General features: G+C 36.3%; 1 protein-coding gene across 1 annotated transcript in view; it reads left to right on the forward strand.

Annotated features, from left to right (window-relative positions):
- Window positions 1–1,918: 1,918 nt before the first annotated feature.
- The window catches only part of LOC118010867 (transmembrane protease serine 11F), a 63,019-nt gene continuing 38,050 nt past the window's right edge, over window positions 1,919–26,887 (forward strand). Inside the window, exon 1 of the mRNA XM_035005577.1 lies at window positions 1,919–1,926. Coding sequence (XP_034861468.1) covers window positions 1,919–1,926 — 8 coding nt within the window. The remainder of the gene's footprint in view (window positions 1,927–26,887) is intronic.

Consider the following 26,887-nt stretch of genomic DNA (forward strand, 5'->3'; position numbering starts at 1 on the left):
AAAGACAATCAAATAAATATAACTTTTGAAATCAGAAAGAAGATAATTTGAGAGAAAGGCATAGGAAGAAAGATTCCTGAGGGAAACAGTTGAACCTCTATTTTTTAATATTTATGAATATAAGAAATATATGCTTCCACATCTCATTCTAGAACCCTCAAAGTTGGTTCTTGTACTTACATGATTCTTGTATAGCATAATTTCCTCCACTTAAGCCACACAGTTTATTCTGTATTATTATTTACTAACATTAAGAGTTCAGAATATCTTTATAAAATTTAACAAATTACAATATTAATTTATACAAATATAGTATTAATTTATTAATGAGAAATATTTTAATGTAAACATTAGAACCATTTTAAAAGCATATGTATATGATGCTAATTTCAAGTTAACACTGTACTATAATATATAAATTATAGTCATATATTAAAATTAATACAATTTTTCTAGCACTCTCTTTGTTAGATTTTTATGATTTTTTACTTTTGGAAAAAATCAAATCTCCAAAGAATAAAATTACTTTTTGCTAAATTGAGTTATAATTTTTAATATAGGTAAAGTGATTCAGTAAGTTTTGTGAACTACTTATTCAGAAATTTTTATTCCTTTTCAAAATTATATTGTTATATGTCTTTTTGTCATATTATCGATGATTACACTAACTGACAATCTCGCTCAGTTTTTCCATTTATAAAATGTCTTGGGAAATATATTTCATATTAATGACTTTGTGGAATAGTATAATAAAAATGTTAATTTTAGATAAAGGTATCCTGTAAGAACAACAAAGATGCATGTTTAAAGTTTTTTTTTTTTTTTCCCTGTAATATCTCCCGGCTCTAAGCCTTTAAAAGCAGCTCTTAAAATTGTAATATTCATGCTGAAACTTTACTGATCTTCATTAGAAGTTCATATATTCAGACCAAAAATCTCTGTGAAAAAATACAATTATCTAAAGTGACTATTTATAAATACTGAGAAATTCACACACCATTAAGATGAACTAAGCTTTTTTTTTTTTAAGATTTTATTTTTTCTAGAGAGAGAGGGTGCATGAGTGGGGGGGAGGGGCAGAAGGCGAGGGAGAGGGAGAGAATCCCAAGCAGACTCCCTGAGTGCAGAGCCCAATACAGGGCCCTGAGATTATGACCTGAGCTGAAATCAAGAGTTGGACACTTAACCCACTGAGCCAGGCATCCCTAAGCTATTCTTGATGATGAAAAAGAAAAAGGTTGTTTTTTTTTTTTTTAATGTTCTTCTTCTGCATTGAGGGGTAAAAAATTCTTTCAATAAAATCTGTGACCTTTAGAACTAAAATGGACAGCAGTAGAAAAAGCTAATACAGTCCTGCCATTTTACTTTTGAGCAAAATAAGTCCCAACGAGCTAAGCAGCTTGCCCAGGGTCACACCACCAAGGTGGCAGAGACAAGCGCCCTGCCTCGCCTGTAGCTCAGGTCCTTACCACACCACCATACCTCACGGTTCCCTCAAAGGGAAGAGACATAACAATTCTCATGAAGAAGGATGTACCATTGATGTACTCTAATGTTTTGTTGTTGTTGTTGTTTTAAACAAATTGGGGCCACACCTCAATGCCGATCATACCTCCCCAACTGGAAAAGTGTGGTCTTCTGAATCATCAGCAGTTGCACGTTGTGTGCCATCCACTGCTTGGAGCTTCTCTGTGCTAGGAAGTACTTATAATTACTTCACTGTGAACTAGCTGGTACAAAATCGATCATGTTCTTATCACGCTGTATCAGGACTGCAGATCTCAGTTACTAAACCCGTTGGGCTTGTTTTCTTTCTTGTTGCCAGTGACTCTCATTATTTTCCAGCCTCCCAGCCCTGACCTGGCTGATAGAGATCAGATGGTGACTGGATAGAAGCTGCCCCAGTCCTGGGTCCATGATGTACGGGTAAGTACTCAGCTTTTCTCAGTCAGAGTTACCATCAGGGGCAGAGGTTCACAACTCCTGAGACAGACAGGTCAAATGTTGGCTGGTGGAGAGTGCTTTAAAAATAAAGGGGTTTTTTGTTTGTTCTTTATGTGTGTTACTGTATTTTGGGTTAAAGTTTATTTTGTTGCTATTTCTACATACAAGAATTTTTTTTAAACAAAAGGAAGCCAACATGATTCTTTCTAAATAATAGAAATAGAAATGATGTGCAGTAATATATTTATCTATATTATGTTAAAACATTTAGAAAAACCTATGCTTCAAAAGATTAATTTATAGTAGTTTAATTTCTTTGGTATGATCAATAGCTTGCTATAAATTTTTGTCTTATATTGCTTTGTGAAGTATATTCTGGGAAAACTTGAAATATAAAAGGAGAGTTTATTGGAATTTCATTTTTAGTTCTAAATGGTAGCAGTAAGATTATATGTATCATGAATAAAGGATGAAAATTAAAATATTCATATCTAAATATCTAAATAATTATTGAGTTAAAATCTACAGTGTATGTGACATTTTCTCATAATTGAACTCCAAAATAATTGATCAATTAATGAATTTAAGGTAAATAGATTTGTATATGTATATACAGTTAGGTAATTTCAGGCTATCATTTTACACACTCAGAAATGAATAACTAGTATTTGATATGAGTGATTTCATTCAAACACCTGTTTAGTCTATAACCTTGCTTCTCAAAGAGGTTCTTGACTTCTCTATAGACACTAATTTCCCATGTGGTCTGCTGACTGATGTTTCAAACTTAATCATGTTTCTGTGATCATTATAATTGTACAGTCATTTGATTTTGTCTTCAATGAAGTATAATACTTTAAGCCTGAAGGCTCCAGCACTCTTAGATAATGAGTGTTCTTGCCCTTCCTAAATTACTCCGAAATAATAGCATGAGCCTGAGGAAGACTATCTATTTCATGCATAGAGCTTCTCCCCAAAGGCCCTTTCAGGACAGCATGATATAGCATATTATTGGTACTTTTTATTAAATATGAGAGGTGTACTTTTTTTTAAAGATATATTTATTTATTTTAGAGAGGGAGAGAGAACAAGTGGGAGCGGCAGGGTGGGAGGGAGAGAGAGAATCTCAAGCAGACTCTACACTGAGCACAGAGCCTGACATGGAGCTCGATCTCACAATCCTGAGATCATGACCTCAGCTGAAATCAAAAGTCAGACACTTAACCAACTGTGCCACCCAGGCACCCCATGAGATATATACTTCTTATTAAATACGAGAAAGTGTTATTTCTTCTTTTTGAAGATTATTTATTTGAGAGAGAGAGAGAGAAGAGAGAGGGAGAGAACACAAGTGGGAGTGAGGGTCAGTGGGAAAGAATCTCAAGCAGACTCCCTGCTGAGTGCAAAGCCTGATGTGGTGCTTGATCTCAAGACCCTGAGATCATGACCTGAGCCAAAATCAAGAACCGATTAACTGCCTGAGCCACCCAGGCATCCCTGGAAGTGTTATTTCTAATTCACTAAGATAAGGACAGAGTAAGACAAACTGTGCAGACAGAAAAATTACTTTTATATATAACAAACATTCATATAATTATGATATGCTAACAATTTCAGTTTTAAAGAATTGGCAAAGCACTTGAAGTTCTCTCATTCTCATTTTGCTCAGAATTCTGTGGTATGGCTTTTATGTCAGTCTGATTTTCCTCTTCCCAACTTCTGGTATCATCTCCATTCACTCACTTTCCCACCCTAAAAGTATCTTTACAGACACATGAAATTTCTATATTTATTGAAGCCTCAACAGCTTTGATCCAGAGTTTATAATTCTGAGGATTTTAAGTATCTCTTCTAATTGGATTCTAGATCAGTATTATTTTTAACACATCCTCTGTCAAAAAAGTGGATTGTACCATAGAGATAAAAAGGTTGGCAGTGGGTTCGTTGAATTCCTTAGTAAAGGTATTTTGCTCAAGGGCCAAGAGTCTCAGTCTCAAAGAATGAACAAATTAGATGATATAGCTTCGTAGAAGTTCTATTTTTCTCACTGTGGTGTAGTTGAAAGAGTACTAGCATGAGGCTTAGATGTGTTCTAGATCCAGCTTTGCACTCATTTGTCTGGACAAGTCACTTACCTCCAAGACTTCACTTCTTTTATATGTAAAGTGTGGAGAGTTTACACTAACATAAATGGAGGAGGGGTTGTCACCATTAATGGGACTTGAAATCATTTTGTGGGTAAGCACGAAGCTATTTTATTGATTTAGTATTTGGTTTATTTTGGTATTATTCATTTTGGTTTTTTTATTTGTTAAATTAAATAACTGTGAAGTAATATCTGATATTAATTTTGTTATATTTTTACCATATCATAACTAGTAAGTCTAAGTATTGTATTGTGGAACCATTGTTTTAGATATATGATTATGTGTGCATTCCATGCTGTGATGTAGAACGTTTCTTACTGTGGGTCACGGTCAAAAATATTTTAAAAACACTGCATTAGCCTTAAAGTCCTTTTGAATTCTGTGATTTCAAAAGACTTATTAGCTAGTTAATATGGAGGACATTAACTTTCTTGAGGTTCTAGAGAACCATTAAATTATCCCAGAGTATAGATTTTTTTTTCCCACTAGTCCCTATATCTGGTGCCTCCCACAGGTGATGCAGAAATAAGAGATATTGTGAGCAGCAATATAGATACTTTAGTGGCAGGAGGCCACACCCTGATGGCACAATCTGACAAATGTGAAAAAATAAGTATAAACAATGCTATGGGGATACCCATTCAATCTCATAAAGGCTTCTCTCAACATATAATGATTGAGTTTAGTCTAAAAAAAAAACTATTTGAAATTAGTTGGAGGAGAAGGAGGTAGGGATCCTGGGCTGGGAGAAGGCAGCCCTTGCAAAGGTGATGACACAACATACAGTGGGAAATAGATGTTGGAAATCATGAGAAGAAATGAGTGATCGTCAGACTACGGAGGGTCTTTTGTATCAGATTAAAATCTCTGAACTTTATTAAGAGAGCTGAGTAAAAATTTAAGCACAAGGAAGAAATGATAAAATTTGCGATTGAGAACCACTAGGGTGGACCAGAGCAGTCTGGTGGTTCTACTGTTTTCTGGTACCATTGCAGAACTAAATGAAGGGAATGTCAGGGAGACTGCCCACGTACAAGTTGTTTCTTCTTCCTAAAATGAAAATTCCTTCTCACAGTTGATGAAATCCCATATCTTCCTTGAAGATTCTAATCAAAATTACTGTGAAATTTTTCTCCTACCTCACATCTTATGTCTTAATTATTCCTGAAGCACAGCCATCCTGTTAAAAAAAAATCACATAAACAGGGGTGCCTGGGTGGCTTAGTTGGTTAAGCCTCCGACTCTTTTGATTTCAGCTCAGATCATGATCCCAGAGTCATTAGATCAAGCCCCAGATTGAGGGCTGGGCGTGGAGCCTCCTTCAGATTCTCTCTCTCCCTCTGCCCCTCCCCCACTCTCTCTCTCTAAAAAAAAAATATCACGTAAACATTATATATACTTCTTTTTTTTTTTTTTTGCGGTCATACTCTTTATTTTATTTTATTTTTATTCTTATGTTAATCCCCATACATGACATCATTAGTTTTAGATGAAGTGTTCCATGATTCATTGTTTGTGCATAACACCCAGTGCTCCATGCAGAATGTGCCCTCCTCAATACCCACCACCAGGCTAACCCATCCTCCCACCCCCTTCCCCTCTAGAACCCTCAGTTGTTTTTCAGCATTATATATACTTCTGTCGGCACTTCTCTGTATGGTTAACTATTTGTTTACAATTATGGCCCACAGTTAAATAGACAGCTCTCTGCATTCCCAGTGCCAAACACATTGCCTGGCCCAATGTAGACCCTCAACATTTGTCTGTTAGCTTATGGTAACATATACCTAAAGCCAAAGAACAGAGACTAAGAAAAGAGGAAAAGTTGGAGTAAATGAAAATTTTAAGTTTACTTTTTTCTTTTAAGATTTATTTATTTATTTATTCGAGAGTACATGTGGCAGGAGGGGCAGAGAGAATCTCAAGGAACCCAGCGCAGGGCTTGATCTTATGACCCTAAGATCACAACCTGAGCCAAAACCAAGAGTTCAATGCCCAAAAGACAATGCCACCCAAGAACTCGGAGTTTACTTTTCATTACATATCTATTCAAGAAGGCCTATGAGATAATTTGAGATAGTAATCAGAAGGTAAATAAAAAGTTAAATAGTGGAGAGAATTCATTTGAAGTAAACTTATGCCATGGGGATATACTGTAGAAGAGATGAAAGCATCAAATAAATGCTTATAGACTAGATTTTAAAGTTTTACTTATTCATTAATTCAAGAAGTGCTTATTATACTAACTTATAACATACCAGTAGCACATTATATACACACATAATATATATACATATATAGTGTATTATATATACACATGATATCTATTGTGAATTTATATCATGTGTGCATATATAAACATATCACATGTACATAAATATACACATAGACATGTACAAAATATAACAAACATTCTCTACTTTTATGGTGTTTACAATTTAGAGGAGACATGGTAAACAACTAAAACAAATGGATATGAATTAAAAATGTAATAAGTATGAGGTAAAGGTTTTGTACTTTTTTCCAAAAATTTTTTCTGCTTAGCTTTATTTCTTTTAATAATTTCTGGAATCAGTGATAATGCTGGTAGTGATAACTGCTGGCTTTTTTTAAAAAAATAGACTTTCAGTTTATATGATAACACTCTACATCCTACTTTTGTCCAAATATAAATGAAAGCTAAATTTGTGAAATGCATTTGAAAACATTAAATATTGAAAAAGTTTCCCACTATATTTAAAGAAGCCTTGTGAAGATCTAAATAGGACCTAACCCTCTTAACACTATTCAACAAGTGTAGGAAAACATGAAAACCAGTACCTTGACCAAGAAGATGCTTCTGTGTTGCTGTGTCCAGTTATTTCCAGTAGTCTTTAAAAAGGATATTGTGTCTTTGGAGTACTGTGGGCTTAGATGTGTTAGGGTAATGGACTGATATTTAGGGAAAAATAGCAAGAAATTTTTCATGCTCTTGAATCATATATTCATTATATGGTTTCATTATTTATGAAGCATTTGAATCCTTAACATTTCAGGAACATTCACATTTGAAATCCAAGTTGAGAAGCCAAATCAAAGACATATGAGAGATACTTGCTGTTTTGGATTCTGTACATTATATTTTCTTCCAATAGTTTATATGACTAAACTTTGACTTTTAACTGATTCCCCTTAGTTGCCAGTAGTAAAATGTATTTAAATGTCTCTGAATTATTTTGCAAAGTTTTTAAGATTTTATAATTAATTATTACCGCTCAATATTTGAAAACTGTCTACTTTGAAGCATTCAGTAATTTATGTAACATTATCATTGGGTAAAGACAGCAGCCCACAACTTAGGTATTTTATATAAAATAAAAATAAATTATTTTAAAATATAACTACAGAAAATATACAGTAGTGTGAACTACTAGTGGGACCCATATAAAATTGCCCCTTTTATTGGTTAAAAATGACTGAATACCAGAAATTTCATATAGTTCAAATCTCTTCCAGGTCTTATTTTATTTATCTTAATATATATATGTATATACACACACACATATATCTATATCATATATATATATATGTATGGAATGACTGATGCAACTTTAAAATTACATGATTTAAGGAAACTATCAAGACATTTGAAAAATCCTTCATACTATCTAAAAAACACTGGCTTAGATACAATAATGTCAAACAACCTTGAACACACATCTCAAAAAGGTGAGATAAGGTAAAGCAAGTTGGCAAGAATTTATTCCTGAAAATAGAAAAAAAAAATCCAGTGCCAAACAGATTGTAGGGTGTGTTTATACACTACTGTAAGCAGAAAGGGGGGGGAAAAATATCCAGTTAATCATTTGATCTATAAGGTGTCAAACAATTGCCTTAACTCTTGTATCTCCCCGGGGCGCCTGGGTGGCTCAGTTGGTTAAGCGACTGCCTTCGGCTCAGGTCATGATCCTGGAGTCCCTGGATCGAGTCCCGCATCGGGCTCCCTGCTCGGCAGGGAGTCTGCTTCTCCCTCTGCCCTCTTCCCTCCCGTGCTCTCTGTCTCTCATTCTCTCTCTCTCAAATAAATAAATAAAATCTTTAAAAAAAAAAACCCAAAAAACAAACTCTTGTATCTCCCCTATTTACACCCATTGACAGATTCTTGCATATTCTCTGCACTACTTCTTTTCATAATCAAATAAACCTGAATAAACAAAAGGACCTAAAATGAGTGATACCTTTAGTACAACGGGGCAGTGTCAAATCATAAGAGAAGATATACAAAAAGTAAGAATCTATGGCTTCATCTTGATAAGAGTTTTAAAACGTAGTTTAAGAAGCAGGTCAGTGGGGTGCCTGGGTGGCTCAGTCAGTTGGGCATCTGCCTTCCGCTCGGGTCATGATCCCGGGATCCTGAGATCAGGCCACATGTCGGCTTCCCTGCTCAGCAGGGAGTCTGCTTCTCCCTCTCCCTCTGCCTCTCCCCCTGTTCAAGCTCTCTCTCTCACTCTCTCAGATAAATAAATAAAATAAATTTAAAAATCAGGTCGGTTATGTTACTCCCATATTTCACACTGAACTCATGATTTGGGTCATATGTGTAGAAATGAACGAGTTGTAGAGACCTGTTGAAGACAGGGTTGGACATAATAGCATATAGACACCACCTTGAAACTATGTCGTGTTATCGTTTTAGCTCTCCTCACTACTAAGTCAGTGTGGCATTTCCTGCCCCATTATGGCCCTACTACCTGCCTTCTCCTCCTTCTTCTCATTCATCCTCCCATAATCATCTTTCTCCTTGATGGTTACTAGCCCCTGATTGCACCTTCATTTCCAATCTCAAATTTCAGTTGCTTTAGTGCTACTGGCCACCATTTCTGCTACTGGCAATAGAGAGGAAGGATGAATTTATTTTTCTATTGCTTATACATCATGTCACTTTTAAGAAAATATTAACTCCTGGGATATTGTGATTGCGTACTTGGGATATTATCAGATAAAATAGTTGAGACAAGTACCTTCACCTTTCTGCATTTTCAGTAGTGAACTTAAGAAATTTGTCCTCTTTAGAGGAAAACATAAACTTAGAATCCTCGCCTTTCATGATTCATCTTTTTTGGGGCAATTATTTCTTGTTTAGGACTGCTCCTGTGTTCCTTACCCTTTGGTCCAACAAGAGCAGCAAGGATTTAGTCAGTATTTACTACTTCTTTAAAAATGGCAAAACCATTTGTCTCTCTTTATTGCTATTTGCTTAACTGGTCAGCTGTCATCTTTCTCTTGCTGACAACAGCTTTTAAAAAATGTTAACATTACTGGGGCGCCTGGGTGGCTCAGTTGGTTAAGCGACTGCTTTCAGCTCAGGTCATGATCCTGGAGTCCCTGGATCGAGTCCCGTATTGGGCTCCCTGCTCGGCGGGGAGCCTGCTTCTCCCTCTGACCCTCCCCCCTCTCATGTGCTCTCTCTCTCATTCTCTCTGTCTCAAATAAATAAATAAAATCTTTAAAATAAAATGTTAACATTACTTATAGTGAAACTGTGGTAACATGGAAGGATACAGCTTATTAGCTGAGAATGGCTTTGTTCACAAACTTCTGGCCTTTGAATCAATTTTTTAGTAGTGTTGTGTAGATCTGTTTGAATTGTGTTATTTGTCCTAACTCCCTCAGGGCTCTCCATTATTTAAAATTTGCATGACTGAGGTAGAGTTGCAGTTTATTATCAAGGAACATAGTAAAGCCAACTGACTCTATTCTTAGTACCCAATTAGAATAAACTAAGATACATACCCTTATGTGTGATATTTGTAAACTGGAATTCAGGTTCAAGGATCCAACTACATTCCCTCAAAAAATTTTTTTTAAAGATTTTATTTATTTATTTATTTGAGAGAGAGAGAGAAACAGCATGAGAGGGGAGAGGGTCAGAGGGAGAAGCAGGCTCCCCACTGAGCAGGGAGCCCGACACGGGACTTGATCCCAGGACTCCGGGATCATGACCTGAGCTGAAGGCAGTCACTTAACCAACTGAGACACCCAGGCACCCTCAAGAAATTTTTTTTAAAGTGGATCAGGAACTTAGGGAGCATGTGCATATCTCTAAACTAATGAGGATAAAGGGTGCTATATTCATGACTGTCTTTCTGGAAATTATTTAATAAATTTTAAATAAGGGGCGCCTGGGTGGCTCAGTTGGTTAAGCGACTGCCTTCGGCTCAGGTCATGATCCCGGAGTCCCGGGATCGAGTCCTGCATCGGGCTCCCTGCTCGGCAGGGAGTCTGCCTCTCCCTCTGACCCTCCTCCCTCTCATGCTCTCTGTCTCTCATTCTCTCTGTCTCAAATAAATAAATAAAATCTTAAATAAATAAAATCTTAAATAAATAAATAAATTTTAAATAAAATGTACTTTGATGCAAGTACATATTATAATATTATATATATAATAATATACATATATAATATATATAATAATATATATATAATAATATAATAACTAATATATTAAGAGTTGTTCTAGGTGACTAGAACTGGATTATCTGCTTTAATTATGTGTTACCTCTTAATTAGAGTAAATGAAATAAACATTTAGAATGGAATCTACCTACTAGAATTGCATTTTCTTTGATTCATATACTAATGTTGCATTTATAGTACATAACTGTTTAATTGTATAGGAGAAAATACATGGGAACTGAATTCTAAATCCTGCAGTATACTTAATGAAATATGGTTATTATTATTCATATAGCTATGAAGTAAGCTTTTTTTCTGGTTATAATTCCTTTTTTTTTTTTTTAAGATTTTATTTATTTATTTGAGAGAGAGAGAATGAGAGACAGAGAGCATGAGGGGGTGAGGGTCAGAGGGAGAAGCAGACTCCCTGCTGAGCAGGGAGCCCTATGCGGGACTTGATCCTGGGACTCCAGGATCATGACCTGAGCCGAAGGCAGTCGCTTAACCAACTGAGCCACCCAGGCGCCCCTATAATTCCTTTTTTTAAAAAAGATTTTATCTATTTATTTGACAGAGAGAGACACAGGGAGAGAGGGAACACAAGCAGGCGGAGAGGCAGAGGGAGAAGCAAGCTTCCCGCGGAGCAGGGAGCCTGATAAGGGACTCGATCCCAGGATCCTGGGATCATGACCTGAGCCAAAGGCATATGCTTAACCGACTGAGCCACCCAAGTGCCCCTCTGGCTGTAATTCCTTTTTAGAGTTTTATCTGTAGCCAGATGTAACATAATAAGTTGATTAATGGGTGTTCATGCAAATATAGAAGTAAATTTCTGTTGATCCATTCATAAAAATAGAAGTAGATCTATCAGATTATGAAATTCAATAATGGAATCCTAGGTATTCTTATACAGACAAAATTTAATATTTACAACATTTAAACTATATATACAGTTTGTAAGATTTCTTTAAAAGTTCAAAAGTTAAAAAAAAGAAAAAATTCAGAAGTTAAAATCCAATGATTTTATGTGATTCCACAGCTACATAGTTTTCCTTTAAACTATTGGGAATTAGATGATTTTATTATAGCGATTAATTATCAGTGAACCACTTAATGTATACTCAGACCTTCAAAAAATAAAAAATGGCTATTTGAAAAAAGTATAAATCTAATGAAATAGCATTTGGGTTGCATGATATTTTAGTTAATTCATCAGTGATAAGGCAATTGAGCATTTGAAGGGAAAATGAGAATGAGAAGCTCTTAATCTTCTCTGTATCCAATCTAGCACTCTGACCTATTCATTACCTCTTTCACACACAGCCCTTCAGAAATGTGACAGAAAGATTCTGGGACATGTTAATTTTGTTTATTTAATATGCAGATTATATTAATTGCAAATGAGAACATTGTTGATCTCCTTTATCTAGGACATTTATATCTTAATCATACCTCCTCGCACTGAACTGGATTGCAAAATACCACTGAAATACAAATCTTCATACCAGTCAGTCATACAGGAAGCTAAGTAAAGAACACTGGCTGCTTATTGAAAGTAACTGCATTTTAAAAATACATATTTATGTATTTAATTATTTATTTTGCCAGAAACTACATAGGAATAGCACATTCTGTTTGGTATCTGTGATATATACATCAACAAATACACAAAATACTTGTCAGGAGAGTGTTTCCTTAGCAGTTTATGAATTTTTTCAGTCACTAACACCAAGAGAATTGACATGGAAGGTATAGATCCAGTATAGATCCAGTCAGCTGGATGTGTTATATAGAAGGGGAAGTGATAAGCACTTTCTAGTAATTTAGCATTTTCTTTTCAATTTCTCTTATGTCAATATTTTAAAAGAGGATTCCTGGGTCATACTTGAGGAAAAAAGTAAATGCCTTGCCTATTACCTGATCTGAAGTTCAGAAATTTAATGAGAAAGTCTTGCTGTTCTCTTTACTATTAGATGACATGTGTTATTATTTTTCTGCAGCCTCAGGGGACAGAATAAAATCTCAGACCAGGGATTCTTTATTTGATTCTGGGAAGTTATTATGGTTGTTCCTAATTGTTGTGTGTCAAATGTTGATTTATGTCCTCTTTATCCTCAGGAAATACTTGGCAAGTTGTGAATCTGGAGTTCACTGTGACTCATTCATAGTTCAAATTTTCCAAGTCAACCAAAATTCTAAATAACTGTCATGCAAAGGCCTTTTGGAAATATGAAAGCAGAAGAGAAACCTCTGCTCTTTAGGAGCTTACAATTTTAGAGAAAAATTTTACACACATAAGCAAAAAATAAATTAACATGTAATCAATGGCTGAATAGAGTAATAGAATAATGTAAAATAATAATATAAAATACAGGTAGAAAGAAGAATGTTAATAATAACCAGGATGTTTATATATAATGATCACAGGCAGTATTTCTATAGTTTGCATACCTTTTCTATGGTAACCATGTTAATAGTGTTTTTCTCTTTTTTTTTTTTTTTTTAATGAGAGACAGAGAGCATGAGAGGGAGGAGGGTCAGAGGGAGAAGCAGACTCCCTGCCGAGCAGGGAGCCTGATGCGGGACTTGATCCCGGGACTCCAGGATCATGACTTGAGCCGAAGGCAGTCGCTTAACCAACTGAGCCACCCAGGCGCCCCTCTCATATTTTTACAATGATTAAATTTTAAAAATATTGAGAGTAATGTGATGAACTTTTTATATTTTTATTATTATTCATTAATGGACTTTATATAATATTGCCCAAATTTATAGAGCTAATTTTGTACACTCATACACAAAAATGTTTGTGGAAATATTTTGTTTATCTTTTTGCAGTGACTTTAGGCTGTTCTCTTTCACACTCACTGTGTTTAATCCACACTGGTTTTTTTCAGTATTTGAATTTGCCAAACTTCAACTCACCCAACATGTGCTGCTTCCTCAGCCTGATTAACACATCTAACTACCTAATTAGATAATCCTTCAGGTCTTGGTTTAAATGTCCTCAGGGGAACCTTTCCTAATCCCCTACACTAGATAAAATTTTCATGTTACATGCATAGAAGAGCAACTTGCATTTCCCTTAGCAGTTTTCATTATGGCAATTATATATATATTCCTATATTTCTTAATGTCTGCATTTCCCCCAGGCTGTAAACTCTATGAATATATTTGGTTAACCATTCTACCCCCAACCAGTAAAAATTATCAATAACTATTTTTTGAATGAATATATAAATATTAAAATTCTTTACCAAGGAAAATCCTGCAGGCCTGGTTTCAAAGAATTGCTAGAAATATTTGTAATTAACATATCAAATATTTGTAATGAATGTTTCCACACTGCATAAAATATAGACAACCTTTGGGTTATAGAATATTCTTTTTAAGTATTTTTGTATGCATGTAATACAAAAGTGTCTGAACTATCAAAACTATATCAAAGTTATAATAGGGCTTGAATTGAATCTTTAAGTGTGGGGGGAAAAAAAAACCCTTTCTATATTCTTGGAAGATAGTTAACGCTGTGGAATTAACATTTAAAAATGTATATTAGTTTAGGTGTTTTCAACAAAAATTAATTAAAAACCCAGCCTCAAACTGGCTTACACAAGAAGAAAAATTATTTAATATAACAGTATTTCTAAAAGCAGGACTGGTCTTTGTCCTATTTGATAGAGCAGCTCAACTGCATTACATGAGAGCCGGGTTCTTTCTTTCTCTCCCCTATGCTGTTTTTAGTGAATCAGCTTTATCCCCAGGTTACTTTTTCTCAGAGTTGCAAGGTGGCTGTAGCAATCCCATGTGTCATATTGATACATAATGTCCAGAGGAAAAGAAAAGGAGCCATTTCTTAGTTTGACTCATTTTATTTTTTGAAAGATTTTATTTATTTATTTGAGAGAGAGAGAGTGTGTGTGAACAAGAGGAGGGCAGAGGGGGAGAGAGAAGCAGACTCCCTGCTGAGCAGGGCCCGATGTAGGGCTCGATCCCAGGACCCTGGGATCATGACCTGAGCTGAAGGCAGATGCTTAACGGACTGAGCCACCCAGGTGCCCCTGAGTTTGACTCATTTTAAAAGAAAGGAAATAATTCCTAGCAGTCTCCCAACCAACTCCCCCACACCCCATATCATTGGCCAGAAGTGAATTGGCATGTCCACTCTTGAAAAACCATTGGCCAGGGGAATGGAACAATCAAGATTAACTAACACTAATTATGTGGGGCTGAAATAAATGTAAGGGTGTGCTTTAAGAAAATTTTGCCCAAGGATCAATGGTAATTAGTAGTTCTTTTTATAGTTCAGTGAACTGAAGATTGAGAACTCTAAGAAGCAAACATGAACCGGAAAGGCTTTTCAGCGAAGACACCCAACTTTCTATTCAAGATAACATTAAATAATCATTGAATATTACCTGTATTAGGTACTCAGATTTCTCTTTTGGTGAGATCTTTCTCTTTTTATTATGACAAATATTTGTTTAAAATTTCAAGAAGTCACCTTTACCTACTGCCATGTTAACTGAAGAATATGAAAAGAGATTGGACTGTTCAGTCTGTGAACATGATGTGAATACTTTTCCCTTGAGAGTAACTTCAAGAGATCTTTAAGGGTTATGTTCTGATACTCAAGATAATTGAAAAATAAAGAGTCCTAATTACAAACTTCCATTCTCCATTTGGGAACATGATAGTTTTCCTGTACTCTCTAGAACAGACATTTCAAAGTAATAAGCACTGAAAAGTTCTTATACCATAGGGCAAGATTTAAATGAAGGGTATTTTTTATGATTTTTCTCCCCCCTTCCTTGTTATAATATAACATGTGGAAATGGAATGGCCTACACCTTACTGAAACTTTCACTTAGTGATAATCTTACTAATAAGAAGGAGGGTAATCTTACTAAGTAAAGACTAAGACTTACTAAGAGAGTCTTAACATGATAAATAGCAAGCAAAATATACACAGGATTTTCCAAGAATACTTGTCACAGATGCATGGACCCCGCCAAGATATTTGTTACAGAAGAAAATGAGTTCTTCTTCTTTTCTTACATCTAAATAAATCATTTTTGTTGGAAGTTCATCTGGACATGAACTTCACTCATAAGGGCCCATCCAGACTAATAATGTGTTGCCAATGACAACCTCAGGAGATGTATCTTGTAATAATCTGCATTTCCTATTATCAACATTAGAGATTAAATACACTGCAACATTTTTTAGTTGCCATTTATGGTTTCAATATATATATTTTTTAAAGATTTATTTATTCATTTTAGAGAGAGAGAGAACAAGAGTGGGAGGGGCAGAGGGAGAGGGAGAAAGAATCTGAAGCAGACTCGAAGCTGAGCATGGAACCTGAAGCAGGGCTTGATCTCACAACCCTAAGATCACAACCTGAGCTGAAACCAAGAGTTAGCCGCTTTAACTGACTGTGCCACCCAGGTGCCCCTGTGGTTTCAATATTTATAAACATGTACAAATTCTCTTTTTCTCCACCATGTTTCCTATCAGCACAACCTCTTGGAAGGAGTTTCATAAGTGTATTATTTTCAAAAGTCCTAATTTCTATTTGGCTTAATTCTATTTTAAAAGGATGATCACTCTTTTTAACTCTTTCTTTTTGGGGATTTATTAAACACATTTTTGATAATGACACTACTCAGTCTTACTTTTTCCAGATTAGGGTCTAGTATTTATACTCTAAGCTCATATGGCAATTTTAGGAGCCCCTTGATCATTTTAGTTTCCTTCTTTGGACCTACTCTGTATCTGTTAGCATTTTCCTTGAGTGCAGTCACTGTAGTTATACATGGTGTTCCAGAGGATTGATTTGCCTTTTATATTCATGAGAGTTTTCTTCCTTATTTTCCTTTATAGTAAACTTATTCTTCTAGTTGTACAGTTCTGTGAGTTTTGACAAATGTATACAGTCAAGATATAAACTATATCCATTACCTTAAAAAGTTACCTGTGCTCATTGATAGTCAATCTTCTATTGCTGCTCTAGTTTTTGGTGATCACTGCTCTGATTTTTGTTCCTAAAATTTTGCCTTTTTCAGATGTCATATAGATGGAATCAAATAGTATTTAGTCTTTTGTGTCTAACTTCTTTCTCAGTTTTTTTGTATCTATCACAAAACCATTGTGAGATCTGTCCTTATTGTTGCCATGTATAACAATGTGTTGGTTTTTATTGCTGAGGAGGAGTACATTGCATGGCTATACCACAATTTCTTTATCCATTTAGTAGTTGATGGATATTTGGGTTCTTTTAAGTTTTTGGTGATTATTGATTTCTCTACTGTTTTTCTGTTTTCACTTTCATTAGCTTTTCCTCTTATCTTTATTATTTCCTTCTACTTTTTCTTGGTTTACTTTGCTCTACTTTTTTCTAGTGTCTTAAGGTAGAGGCCAGATTATTCTTTTCTTATTTTCTAATAAAAGAATTTAAAGCTATAAAATTTTGGGATGCCTGGGTGGCTCAGTCAGTTAAGCATCTGCCTTTGACTCAGGTCATGATCCCAGGGTCCTGGGATCAAGTCCCACATCAGGATCCTTGCTCAGTGGGGAGTCGCTTTTCCCTCTGCCTGCCACTCCCCTTGCTTGTGTATGCGTGCTCTCTCTCTCTCTGACAAAATAAATATATAAAATCTTTAAAATAAATAAACCTATAAAATTTTCTCTTAAGCATCGCCTTAGGTGCATCCCACAAATTTTTATATGGTAGATAATTTTCTTTCAATTCAAAATATTTCTAATAATGACTTATTTTTAATCCATGAGTCAGTCACTTAGAAGGTTTTTATTTAATTTTCCAACATTTGGGGGATTTTCCAGATATCTTCCTGTTATCAATTTGTAGATTAATTCTACTGTTAAGATTTAACTTATTTTTAATTTGTTGATGTGTGAACCAGATTATGTTTTTTCTTGGTAAATGTTCCATATGCAGTGGGAAACAATATATATTATGCTGTTGTTGGGTGGAGTGTTCTATAAATGTCAACTAGGGCATGATGGTTAATAATGTTCCTAAGATATTTTGTTTCCTTATTTTCAGTCTATCAATTCTATCAATTACTAAAGGGTGTTGATGTTTCAACTATCAATGTGGATTTGTCTGTTTCTCCTCTGAATTATAATAGTTTCAGCTTCAGGTACTTTGAAGCTCTGTTATTAGTTACACATTGAGGATTGTTGTATCATTGCCATGTTGGTGAAATGACCCCCTTGATTATTATGTATCATCTTTAGTTTCGATAATTCCCTGATTTGTAGTCCAATTTTGTCAAATATTAATAGAGTCACTATAGATTTCTTTTTTTAAAAGATTGTATTTATTTATTTGAGAGAGAGAGAATGAGGGACAGAGAGCATGAGAGGGAGGAGGGTCAGAGGGAGAAGCAGACTCCCCACTGAGCAGGGAATCCGATGTGGGACTTGATCCTGGGGCTCCAGGATCATGACCTGAGCCGAAGGCAGTCGCTTAACCAACTGAGCCACCCAGGCGCCCCATGGCTTTATTTTTTATTTTCCTTATTTCTAATAAGATTGAGCCTCTTTTATTGTATTTATTGGCCATTCCGATTTTTTCTGATGTAACTAATTCCAATCTTCGGTCCATTTTCTTTTATCAGGCTTTTTGTTTTACTTATTGATTTGTAGTCATTCCTTATGCATTTTAGATATGAGCTATTTTTTCGTTGTATGTATTGCAAATATCTTCCCTCTGTCATTTTTTCTTTTTATTCTTTAGTAGTGTCTTTTGAATAACAAATGTGGAACAACAGTGGTAAGAGTGGTCATTCATGCCGTGTTCCTGACCTTAGGGGAAAAGCTCTCAGTTTTTCCTCATTGAAAATAATATTTGCTGTGGGCTTTTCATATATGGTTTTTATAATATTGAGGTATGTACCCTCTATCCCTACAATGTGAAGAGTTTTAATCAAGAAAGGATAGTACTTTGTCAAATGCTTTTTCTGCATCTATCGAGAGAATCATATGGTTCTTGTTCTTTCTTTTATTAATGTAGTGTATCACATTGATTGATTTGTGGATGTTGAACCACCTTTGCAGCCCAGGAATAAATCCCACTTGGTCGTGGTGAATAATCTTTTTAATGTACTGTTGGATCCTATTGGTTAGTATCTTGGTGAGAATTTTTGCATCCATGTTCATCAGGGATATTGGTCTGTAATTCTCTTTTTTGGTGGGGTCTTTGTCTGGTTTTGGGATCAAGGTAATGCTGGCCTCATAGAAAAAGATGGAAAATTTCCTCCCATTTCTATTTCTTGAAACAGCTTCAGAAGAATAGTATTAGTTCCTCTTTAAAAGTTTGGTAGAATTCCCCTGGGAAGCCATCGGGCCCTGGACTCTTGTTTGTTGGGAGATCTTTGATTACTGCTTCAATTTCCTTACTGCTTATGGGTCTGTTCAGGTTTTCTATTTCTTCCTGGTTCAGTTGTGGTAGTTTATACATCTCTAGGACTTCATCTATTTCTTCCAGATTGTCTAATTTGCTGGCATATAGTTGCTCATAATATATTCTTATAATTGTTTGTATTTCTTTGGTGTTGGTTGTGATCTCTCCTCTCATTCATGATTTTATTTATTTGGGTTGTTTCTATTTTCTTTTTGATAAGTCTGGCCAGGGGTTTATCAATCTTGTTAATTCTTTCAAAGAACCAGCTCCTAGTTTCATTGATCTGTTCTACTGTTCTTTTGGTTTCTATTTCATTGATTTCTGCTCTGATCTTTATTATTTCTCTTCTCCTGCTGGGTTTAGGTTTATTTGCTGTTCTTTCTCCAGCTCCTTTAGGTGTAGGGTTAGCTTGTGTATTTGAGACCTTTCTTGTTTCTTGAGAAAGGCTTGTATTGTTATATACTTTCCTCTTTGGACCACCTTTGCTGCATCCCAAAGATTTTGAACAGTTGTGTTTTCATTTTCATTTGCTTCCATGAATTTTTTTAATTCTTCTTTAATTTCCTGGTTGACCCATTCATTCTTTAGTAGGATGCTCTTTAGCTCCATGTATTTGAGTTCTTTCTGACTTTCCTCTTGTGATTAAGTTCTAGTTTCAAAGCCTTGAAAATATGCAGGGAATGATCCCAGTCTTTTGGTACCAGCTGAGACCTGATTTGTGACCTAGGATGTGATTTTTTTCTGGAGAACATTCCATGGGCACTAGAGAAGAATGTGTAATCTGTTGCTTTGGGATGGAATGTTCTGAATATATCTGTGAAGTCCATTTGGTCCAGTGTGTCATTTAAAGCCCTTGTTTCCTTGTTGATCTTTTGCTTAGATGATCTGTCCATTGCAGTGAGGGGGGTGTTAAAGGCCACTACTATTATTGTATTGTTGTTGATGTGTTCCTTTGGTTTTGTTATTAATAATAATAACTTATATAATTGGCTGCTCCCATGTTAGGGGCATAGATATTTACAAGTGTTTGATCTTCTTGTTGGATAAACCCTTTAAGTAGGATATAGTGTCCTTCCTCATCTCTTATTATAGTCTTTGGTTTAAAGTCTAATTTGTGTGATATAAGAATTGCCACCCCAGCTTTCTTTTGATGTCCATTAGCATGGGAAATTTTTTTCCGCTCCCTCACTTTCAATCTGGAAGTGTCTTTGGGTCTAAAATCAGTCTCTTGCAGGCAGCATATCGATGGGTCTCGTTTTTTATCCAATCTGATAGCTTTTGTCTTTTGATTGGGGCACTTACATTCAAGGTAACTACTGAAAGATATGAATTTAGTGCTATTATATTGCCTGTAAGGTTACTGTTATTGTATATTGTCAGTGTTCCTTTCTGATCGATGTTACTTTTGGGCTCTCTCTTTGCTTAAAGGACCCCTTTCAATATTTCTTGTAGGGTTGGTTTGGTGTTCACAAATTCTTTTAGTTTTTGTTTGTCCTGGAAGCTTTTTATCTCTCCTTCTATTTTCAATGACAGCTTAGCTGGATATAGTATTCTTGGCTGCATATTTTTCTTGTTTAGTGCTCTGAACATATCATGCCAGTCCTTTCTGGCCTGCCAGATCTCTGTGGATAGGTCTGCTACCAATCTAATGTTTCTACCATTGTAGGTTACAGACCTCTTGTCCCAAGCTGCTTTCAGGACTTTCTCTTTTTCTCTGAGCTTGTGAGTTTTACTATTAGATGTCAGGGTGTTGACCTATTTTTATTGATTTTGAGGGGTGTTCTTTGTGCCTCCTGGATTTTGATGCTTGTTTCCTTCCCCAGATTAGGGAACTTCTCTGCTATAATTTGCTTCAATATACCTTCTGCCCCCCTCTGAGATCCCAATTATTCTAATATTGTTTCTTCTTATGGAATCACTTACTCTCGAATTCTGCCCTCGTGATCCAGTAGTTGTTTATCTCTCTTTTTCTCAGCTTCTTTATGCTCCATCATTTGGTCTTCTATATCACTAATTCTCTCTTCTGCCTCATTTATCCTAGCAGTTAGAGCCTCCATTTTGGATTGCACCTCATTAATAGCCTTTTTGATTTTGACTTGGTTAGATTTTAGTTCTTTTATTTCTCCAGAAAGGGATTCTCTAGTATCTTCCATGATTTTTTCAAGCCCAGCTAGTGTCTTTATAATCATCATTGTGAACTCTAGTTCCAACATCTTACTAAAATCTGTACTGATTAGGTCCCTGGCAGTCGGTACTACCTCTTGTTCTTTTTTTTTTTTTTTTTTTTGAGGTAAGTTTTTCTGTCTTGTCGTTTTGTCCAGAGGAGAATAGATGAATGAGAGAACAAAATGCTAACAGGGTAACAATGACCCTAGAACTAAACAAATCAGAAGAGACCTGAAACTGGGGGGAAAAGAAAGGGAAAGAAAAAGAAAGAAAAAAAAAGAATATGATCAGGCTGGTGAATAGATCAGAGTCACACACTAGATTTTGGGCGTATTTTGGTCTGTTAGAAGAAACTGCCTCCCAAAATTTTAAAGAAAGAAAAACTTATATATGTACAAAAATAAGTGTAAATATGATGAAGGGAAGAAATATGACTGTAAAGATGAAAATTATAAAAGATTTTACCAAAGGAATTGATAAGATAAAAAGTTGGTTGAAAAAAGAAAGAAAAAAAAATTTAAAAACAAACAAACAAAAACGGAGAGAATGTGATCAGGCAGGAGACTAGAACAAAGCCATATTCTAGAGATTTAGGGTATATTTTGGTCTGTTAGAAGAACCTGTATCCCAAAAATTTAAAGAGAGAAAAACATATATATACAAAAAAATAAGGTTAACTACAATGAAGGGATAGAACGACTCTAAAAATGAAAATTAAAAAAGATTTTTAAAAAAAGAATTGATAAGATGTTGTTTGAAAAAGGGGAAAATTTTCAAAAAAAATAGAAAAAAATAAAGAAAATTAAAAAAAAAATAACTTTGAAAGACTAAAGAATCATGGGGAAGAAAGGCATGAATTCTATGTGCTGTATTCCCCTAGCGTTGAAGTTTTGCAGTTCTCATTGATCGGTAAACATGGTCTTGGCTGGCTGTTCTTGATGATCTTCTGGGGGAGGGGCCTGTTGCAATGATGCTTAAATGTCTTTGCCTGAGGCAGAATTGCACTGCCCTTGCCAGGGGCCATGCTAGGTAATCTGCTCAGGTTTGCTCTCGGTAGCTTTTGTTCCCTGAAAGCTTTAGAGGATGAGAATGAAAATGGAAGCCTCCCAATCTCCACCCCGGAGGAGCTGAGAACTCGGGGCCCCACTCGTCAGTTAGCCCCCAGAGAAAAGCAGTCAATCACTCCTGCCTCCCCTGTCTCCGGCCACACTCCATGATCACCTGGCCTGTGACCCAGCATTTCTATCTCTGGCACATGATCCCATTTGGAGTCTCCAAACCCAGCAGATTCCTGTGGTGTGCTCTGTGCCTCTCCTCCCAGGGGAGGAAGGGGAGTCTCCCAGGATCTGCCCCTTGTTGGGTCCCTGCTGGAGGAGTAGTGGCCTGACTGTGCTGCGGATAACGGTTTATGGCAACCTCGAGCTGAGAGCCCACTCCTCGGCTCCATCTCTGCAGCTAGCTTCCCCGCTCTGATACCTGGGATCTCTTCCACACTCAGGCACCCATGGTCTTTCTGTGACCCCTAGGGTCCTGAGACCACACTGTCCCAGTGAGGGTTCTACCCCCTGTTTAGCCGGTGGAGCGTCCCTCAGCAGAGTAGTCTTCTAAAAGTTCCGATTTTTTGCTCTGCTGCTCTATCACTTGCCAGTAGCCGGCTGAGGAGGCTCCCTTCCCCCATGGTCTATTTTCCTGAATATCCCCTTGGATTCACTTCTCCACACGTCCTACCTTCCAGAAATTGGTCACTTTTCTGTTCCTAGAATTGCTGCTATTCTTTCCTTTGATCTCCTGTTGAGTTTGTAGGTGTTCAGAATGGTTTGATACCTATCTAGCTGAATTCCTGTGACCAGATGAAATTTAGGTCTCCTACTCCTCTGCCATCTTGCTCCCCCTCCAATATTTTTTTAATTCTTGAAAGAGGTTTGGGAAATGCTTTCTCAACACATCCCTAACTGTCTTCCCTTGGCAGTAAGGAGATTTAATCCTTTGGTTTGGCCAACTGGTGGAAGAAACTCTAAGTGTTCACTTGATTTTAATTTATGTGACAACAGAGAGTTAGGTTTGTTAATCAGCAAATACCCAGTGCCTATAATGGTGCTGGGCTTACAGTAGATGCCCAATAAGAACCTGTTGAATGAATTACATGTGACAAAAGGATTAGATCCATTTTATATAATCCTAAGGAAATATAACTAGTGTAATAGATGTAAAGTTTAAGAATGCATTCCTAAAAACCATCTTTAGGTTACTGAAAGGTGAGAGGAGCTTCCTCAAAGAAGTTAGGAAGGAAGGGTTTTAAGAACAGGTTGGGCTTGAGGAGTAATATGATAAAGGGGAGTTTAGCATTAGTAAATGAAGTAGATTAATGATAAATCATATTTAACTATGAATTTTGAGAATCTATAGGTTCTTGGGTAAAAATCAAGAAAGGAGTCTTCAGGGGTGCCTGGGTGGCTCAGTCGTTAAGCATCTGTCTTCGGCTTAGGTCATGATCCCGGGGTCCTGGGATGGAGCCCCACATCAGGCTCCCTGCTCAGTGGGGAGCCTGCTTCTCTCTCTCCCACTCTCCCTGCTTGTGTTCCCTCTTTCTCTGTGTCTCTCTGTTAAATAAATAAAATCTTAAAAAAAAAAAAGGAGTGTTCATATCCCTACTCCCATACTTAATACATTTGTATCTGCAACCAGTTTCAGAGGAAGCAGGTCTCTTTATCAAGACTATCTTCTCTAGATCCCAGCTTTGCCTACCTTTTCTGAGGCCCTGTGACAGAAAGGGAATAAATGGCTCAAGTCTATGTCCATCACCTGTCTGATGATTCCTTACAAGTCAAAGCCTGCTCAGGAGTTTCTTATGTTGAAAAGACTTTATAGAGGTGCCACTTGAAAAAGGGTTCCTTGGGTGCATGACAGGTGAAGGCTGGAGAATTGAATGTGAGAGAGATGATTAGGGGCTGTGTGACAGATCCGGCTGTAGAGGGCCCCATCATGGGGAATCTTCAGCGTTATGTTAAAGCGTTTGTATGTCAATGTGAAATTTAGCACTTAATTCTTGTGAATGTGTCTCAGTGAGGAGATTACATACTGGTAGAGTTCCATATATCCTCTCCATTCCAGAACAGCTCTGTGTTTAATCACTGTTATACAGGAGAGTTCCATGCAAGCATTAATTCAAGAAAGGGGTCTCAGCCCCTTCAAAATGTTTCTTTCCTCTGCTCAGGCTAAACATGGTGGAATCCTCCTTAACTCTCTTTCACATTCTGCACCAATTCATCAGCAAAGTCTATCAGAAAGGCCTTCAAAATATATTCTGAATCCAATTATATATTTTGATCTCCTCACTGCTAACATCCTCCTAGTCCAAGCCACCATCATCTCCCACCTGAATGTCTGCAGTGGTCCCCTAACCCTTACTTACTTTTACCCTTCATGCTACCTTCTCCCTCTGCCACAGTCAATTCTCCACAGAGTGATCCTTTTAATAAGACCATCCATCCCACTGATCAAAACTCTATAATGGTTTCCCTTGTCACTCAGGATAGCATAAAGGAGTCCTTATAGTGGCTCACTAGGTTATGAACAGTTATGTGACTCTCTCTGACCTCAGCTTCTTTCTTCTGCTTGCTGCCTACATGCTGGTCACATTGACCTTCTCACTCTCTTGTCAATATACCAAATCTGTTCCCCCTTCAGGACACTTGTACTTACTGTTCCCTTTGTTTATAGTACTTTTCCCTCAGACAGTCACATGACTCCATCCTTCACTTTGTTGTGTCTGCTTGGATGTCATCTTTGCAGAGAGGTCTCCTCTGATCGCCTTAATCCCACCCCACCACCATTCTTTCTCTATTCTCTTACTGGACACTTTACATTTATATATAGATTATGTTTTGTTCATGGTCTGTCTTCCTCCCAGAGAATATGTCTTTGGTCCTGCTATATCCCTACCACCTAAAATAGTGCCTGAAACAAGTAGATGCTCAATGAACATATGTTGACTGAATGAATGAAATCAAAGGTGTCTTATTAACAGTGTGTTTGGCAATCATAATAACCATAAAATCTTTTTCAGGCAGAAGATGTGATCATTCTAATGCAATATTTTAGTTACCCAGAAAGTAAAAGATTTTGAAGAGCCTGGTGTATTTTTGAAGGACACACAAAAACTATGGAAATGTTTCCCATATTTGTAAGAATTAAATTACTAAATATTATTGTTCATGTAGCTGCTTTCACAGAGGTGGAGCTGACCTTGCTAATATTATAGCATGGGAGGAGGTTGCCTTTGGGTGCTTAGAAGATGGCAATCATGATTTTGAAGATAAGCTATAAAGGGGGATAGATCTTATGCTGGATCTAGAAATCATAGGTCTAAAAAAATTTTTTAAAGGAAGTTTTGGAAAGCCCATGAAATTGTCACCAATATCCTAGAATGTCCTACATTCTTTTATATTCTATTACATTATGTAAATAGGATTTAATGGGATTAACATACGCATCCCCCTGCAATGAATAGAATTATTACACATTACAGTAAAGGAGCAGGGTGCAATCTGATTTCTGCCCACACTCTGAACCTTTGCCCTTCTCCATTACCTGCCAAACCAGTCATGTCTAGCTGATAGAGAACCCAATTTTGATGACTAGCTCATACTTGAAATTCCCCCAGTTTCCCACCACATTGCTAGTTCTTTATGCTGCTGTAGTCATTTACTATCACATTTTTAGGATATGCTTTCATGTGCCTTTTGAACAAAACCAAGGGCATTTCTTGCCAGGATCCTTTCATTTGTGTTCCTAGTCTTTAAAATTCTTACCAAGTCTAAAGCAAATTTTGCCTCATCATGAAAATATGTGTCATCACTACTTAAACGATTGCATTATTGATTGATTGATTATAATTTTTTTACTTAAGTATAGTTGACATACAATGTTACAGTAGTTTCAGGTATACAATATAGTGGGTCAACTTCTCTATGTGTCATGCTATGCTCACCGCAAGTGTAGCTACCATCTGTCACCATGAAACACTGTTACAACAGTATCATTGACTATATTCCCAATGCAGTGCCTTTTATGCCCATGACTTATTTATTCCATAACTGGAAGCCTATATCTCCCACTTCCCTTAACCCACTTTGCCCCTACCCCCTTCCCCTCTGGCAACCATCAGTTTGTTCTCTATATTATAGGTCTAATTCTGCTTATTATTTCTCTGTTTATTCATTTGTTTTGTTTTTTAGATTCCACATATGAGTGAAATCATATGGTATTTGTCTTTCCCAGTCTGACTTATTTCATTTAGCATAATACTCTTTAGGTCCATCCATGTTGTCACAAATGGCATGACCTCATTCTTTTTTATGACTGCAAAATATTCCATCACACACACACACACACACACACACAAACACACACCATGTCTCCTTATCCACTAATGATACATCTGATAAGAGTTTAAAATCTAAAATAGATAAAAAAAATTTTTACAACTCAACACAAACAAACCCCACCATTTGATTTAAAAATGGGCAGAGGAACTGAATAGACATTTTTCCAAAGACATATGAATAGACACATGAAAGATGCTCAACATCACTAATCATCATGGGAATGCAAATCAAAACTACAATGAGATATCACCTTATACCTGTCAGAATGGCTAAAATCAAAAAGACAAGAAATAACAAGTGTTGGCAAGGATGTGTCAAAAAGGAACCCATGTGCACTACTGGAAAAAATGTAAATTGGTGCAGACACTGGAAAACA

The sequence above is a fragment of the Mirounga leonina genome, unplaced genomic scaffold (assembly GCF_011800145.1).
Source record: "Mirounga leonina isolate KUSES-001 unplaced genomic scaffold, KU_Mleo_1.0 Mir_129, whole genome shotgun sequence".
Classification (NCBI taxonomy): Eukaryota; Metazoa; Chordata; class Mammalia; order Carnivora; family Phocidae; genus Mirounga; species Mirounga leonina.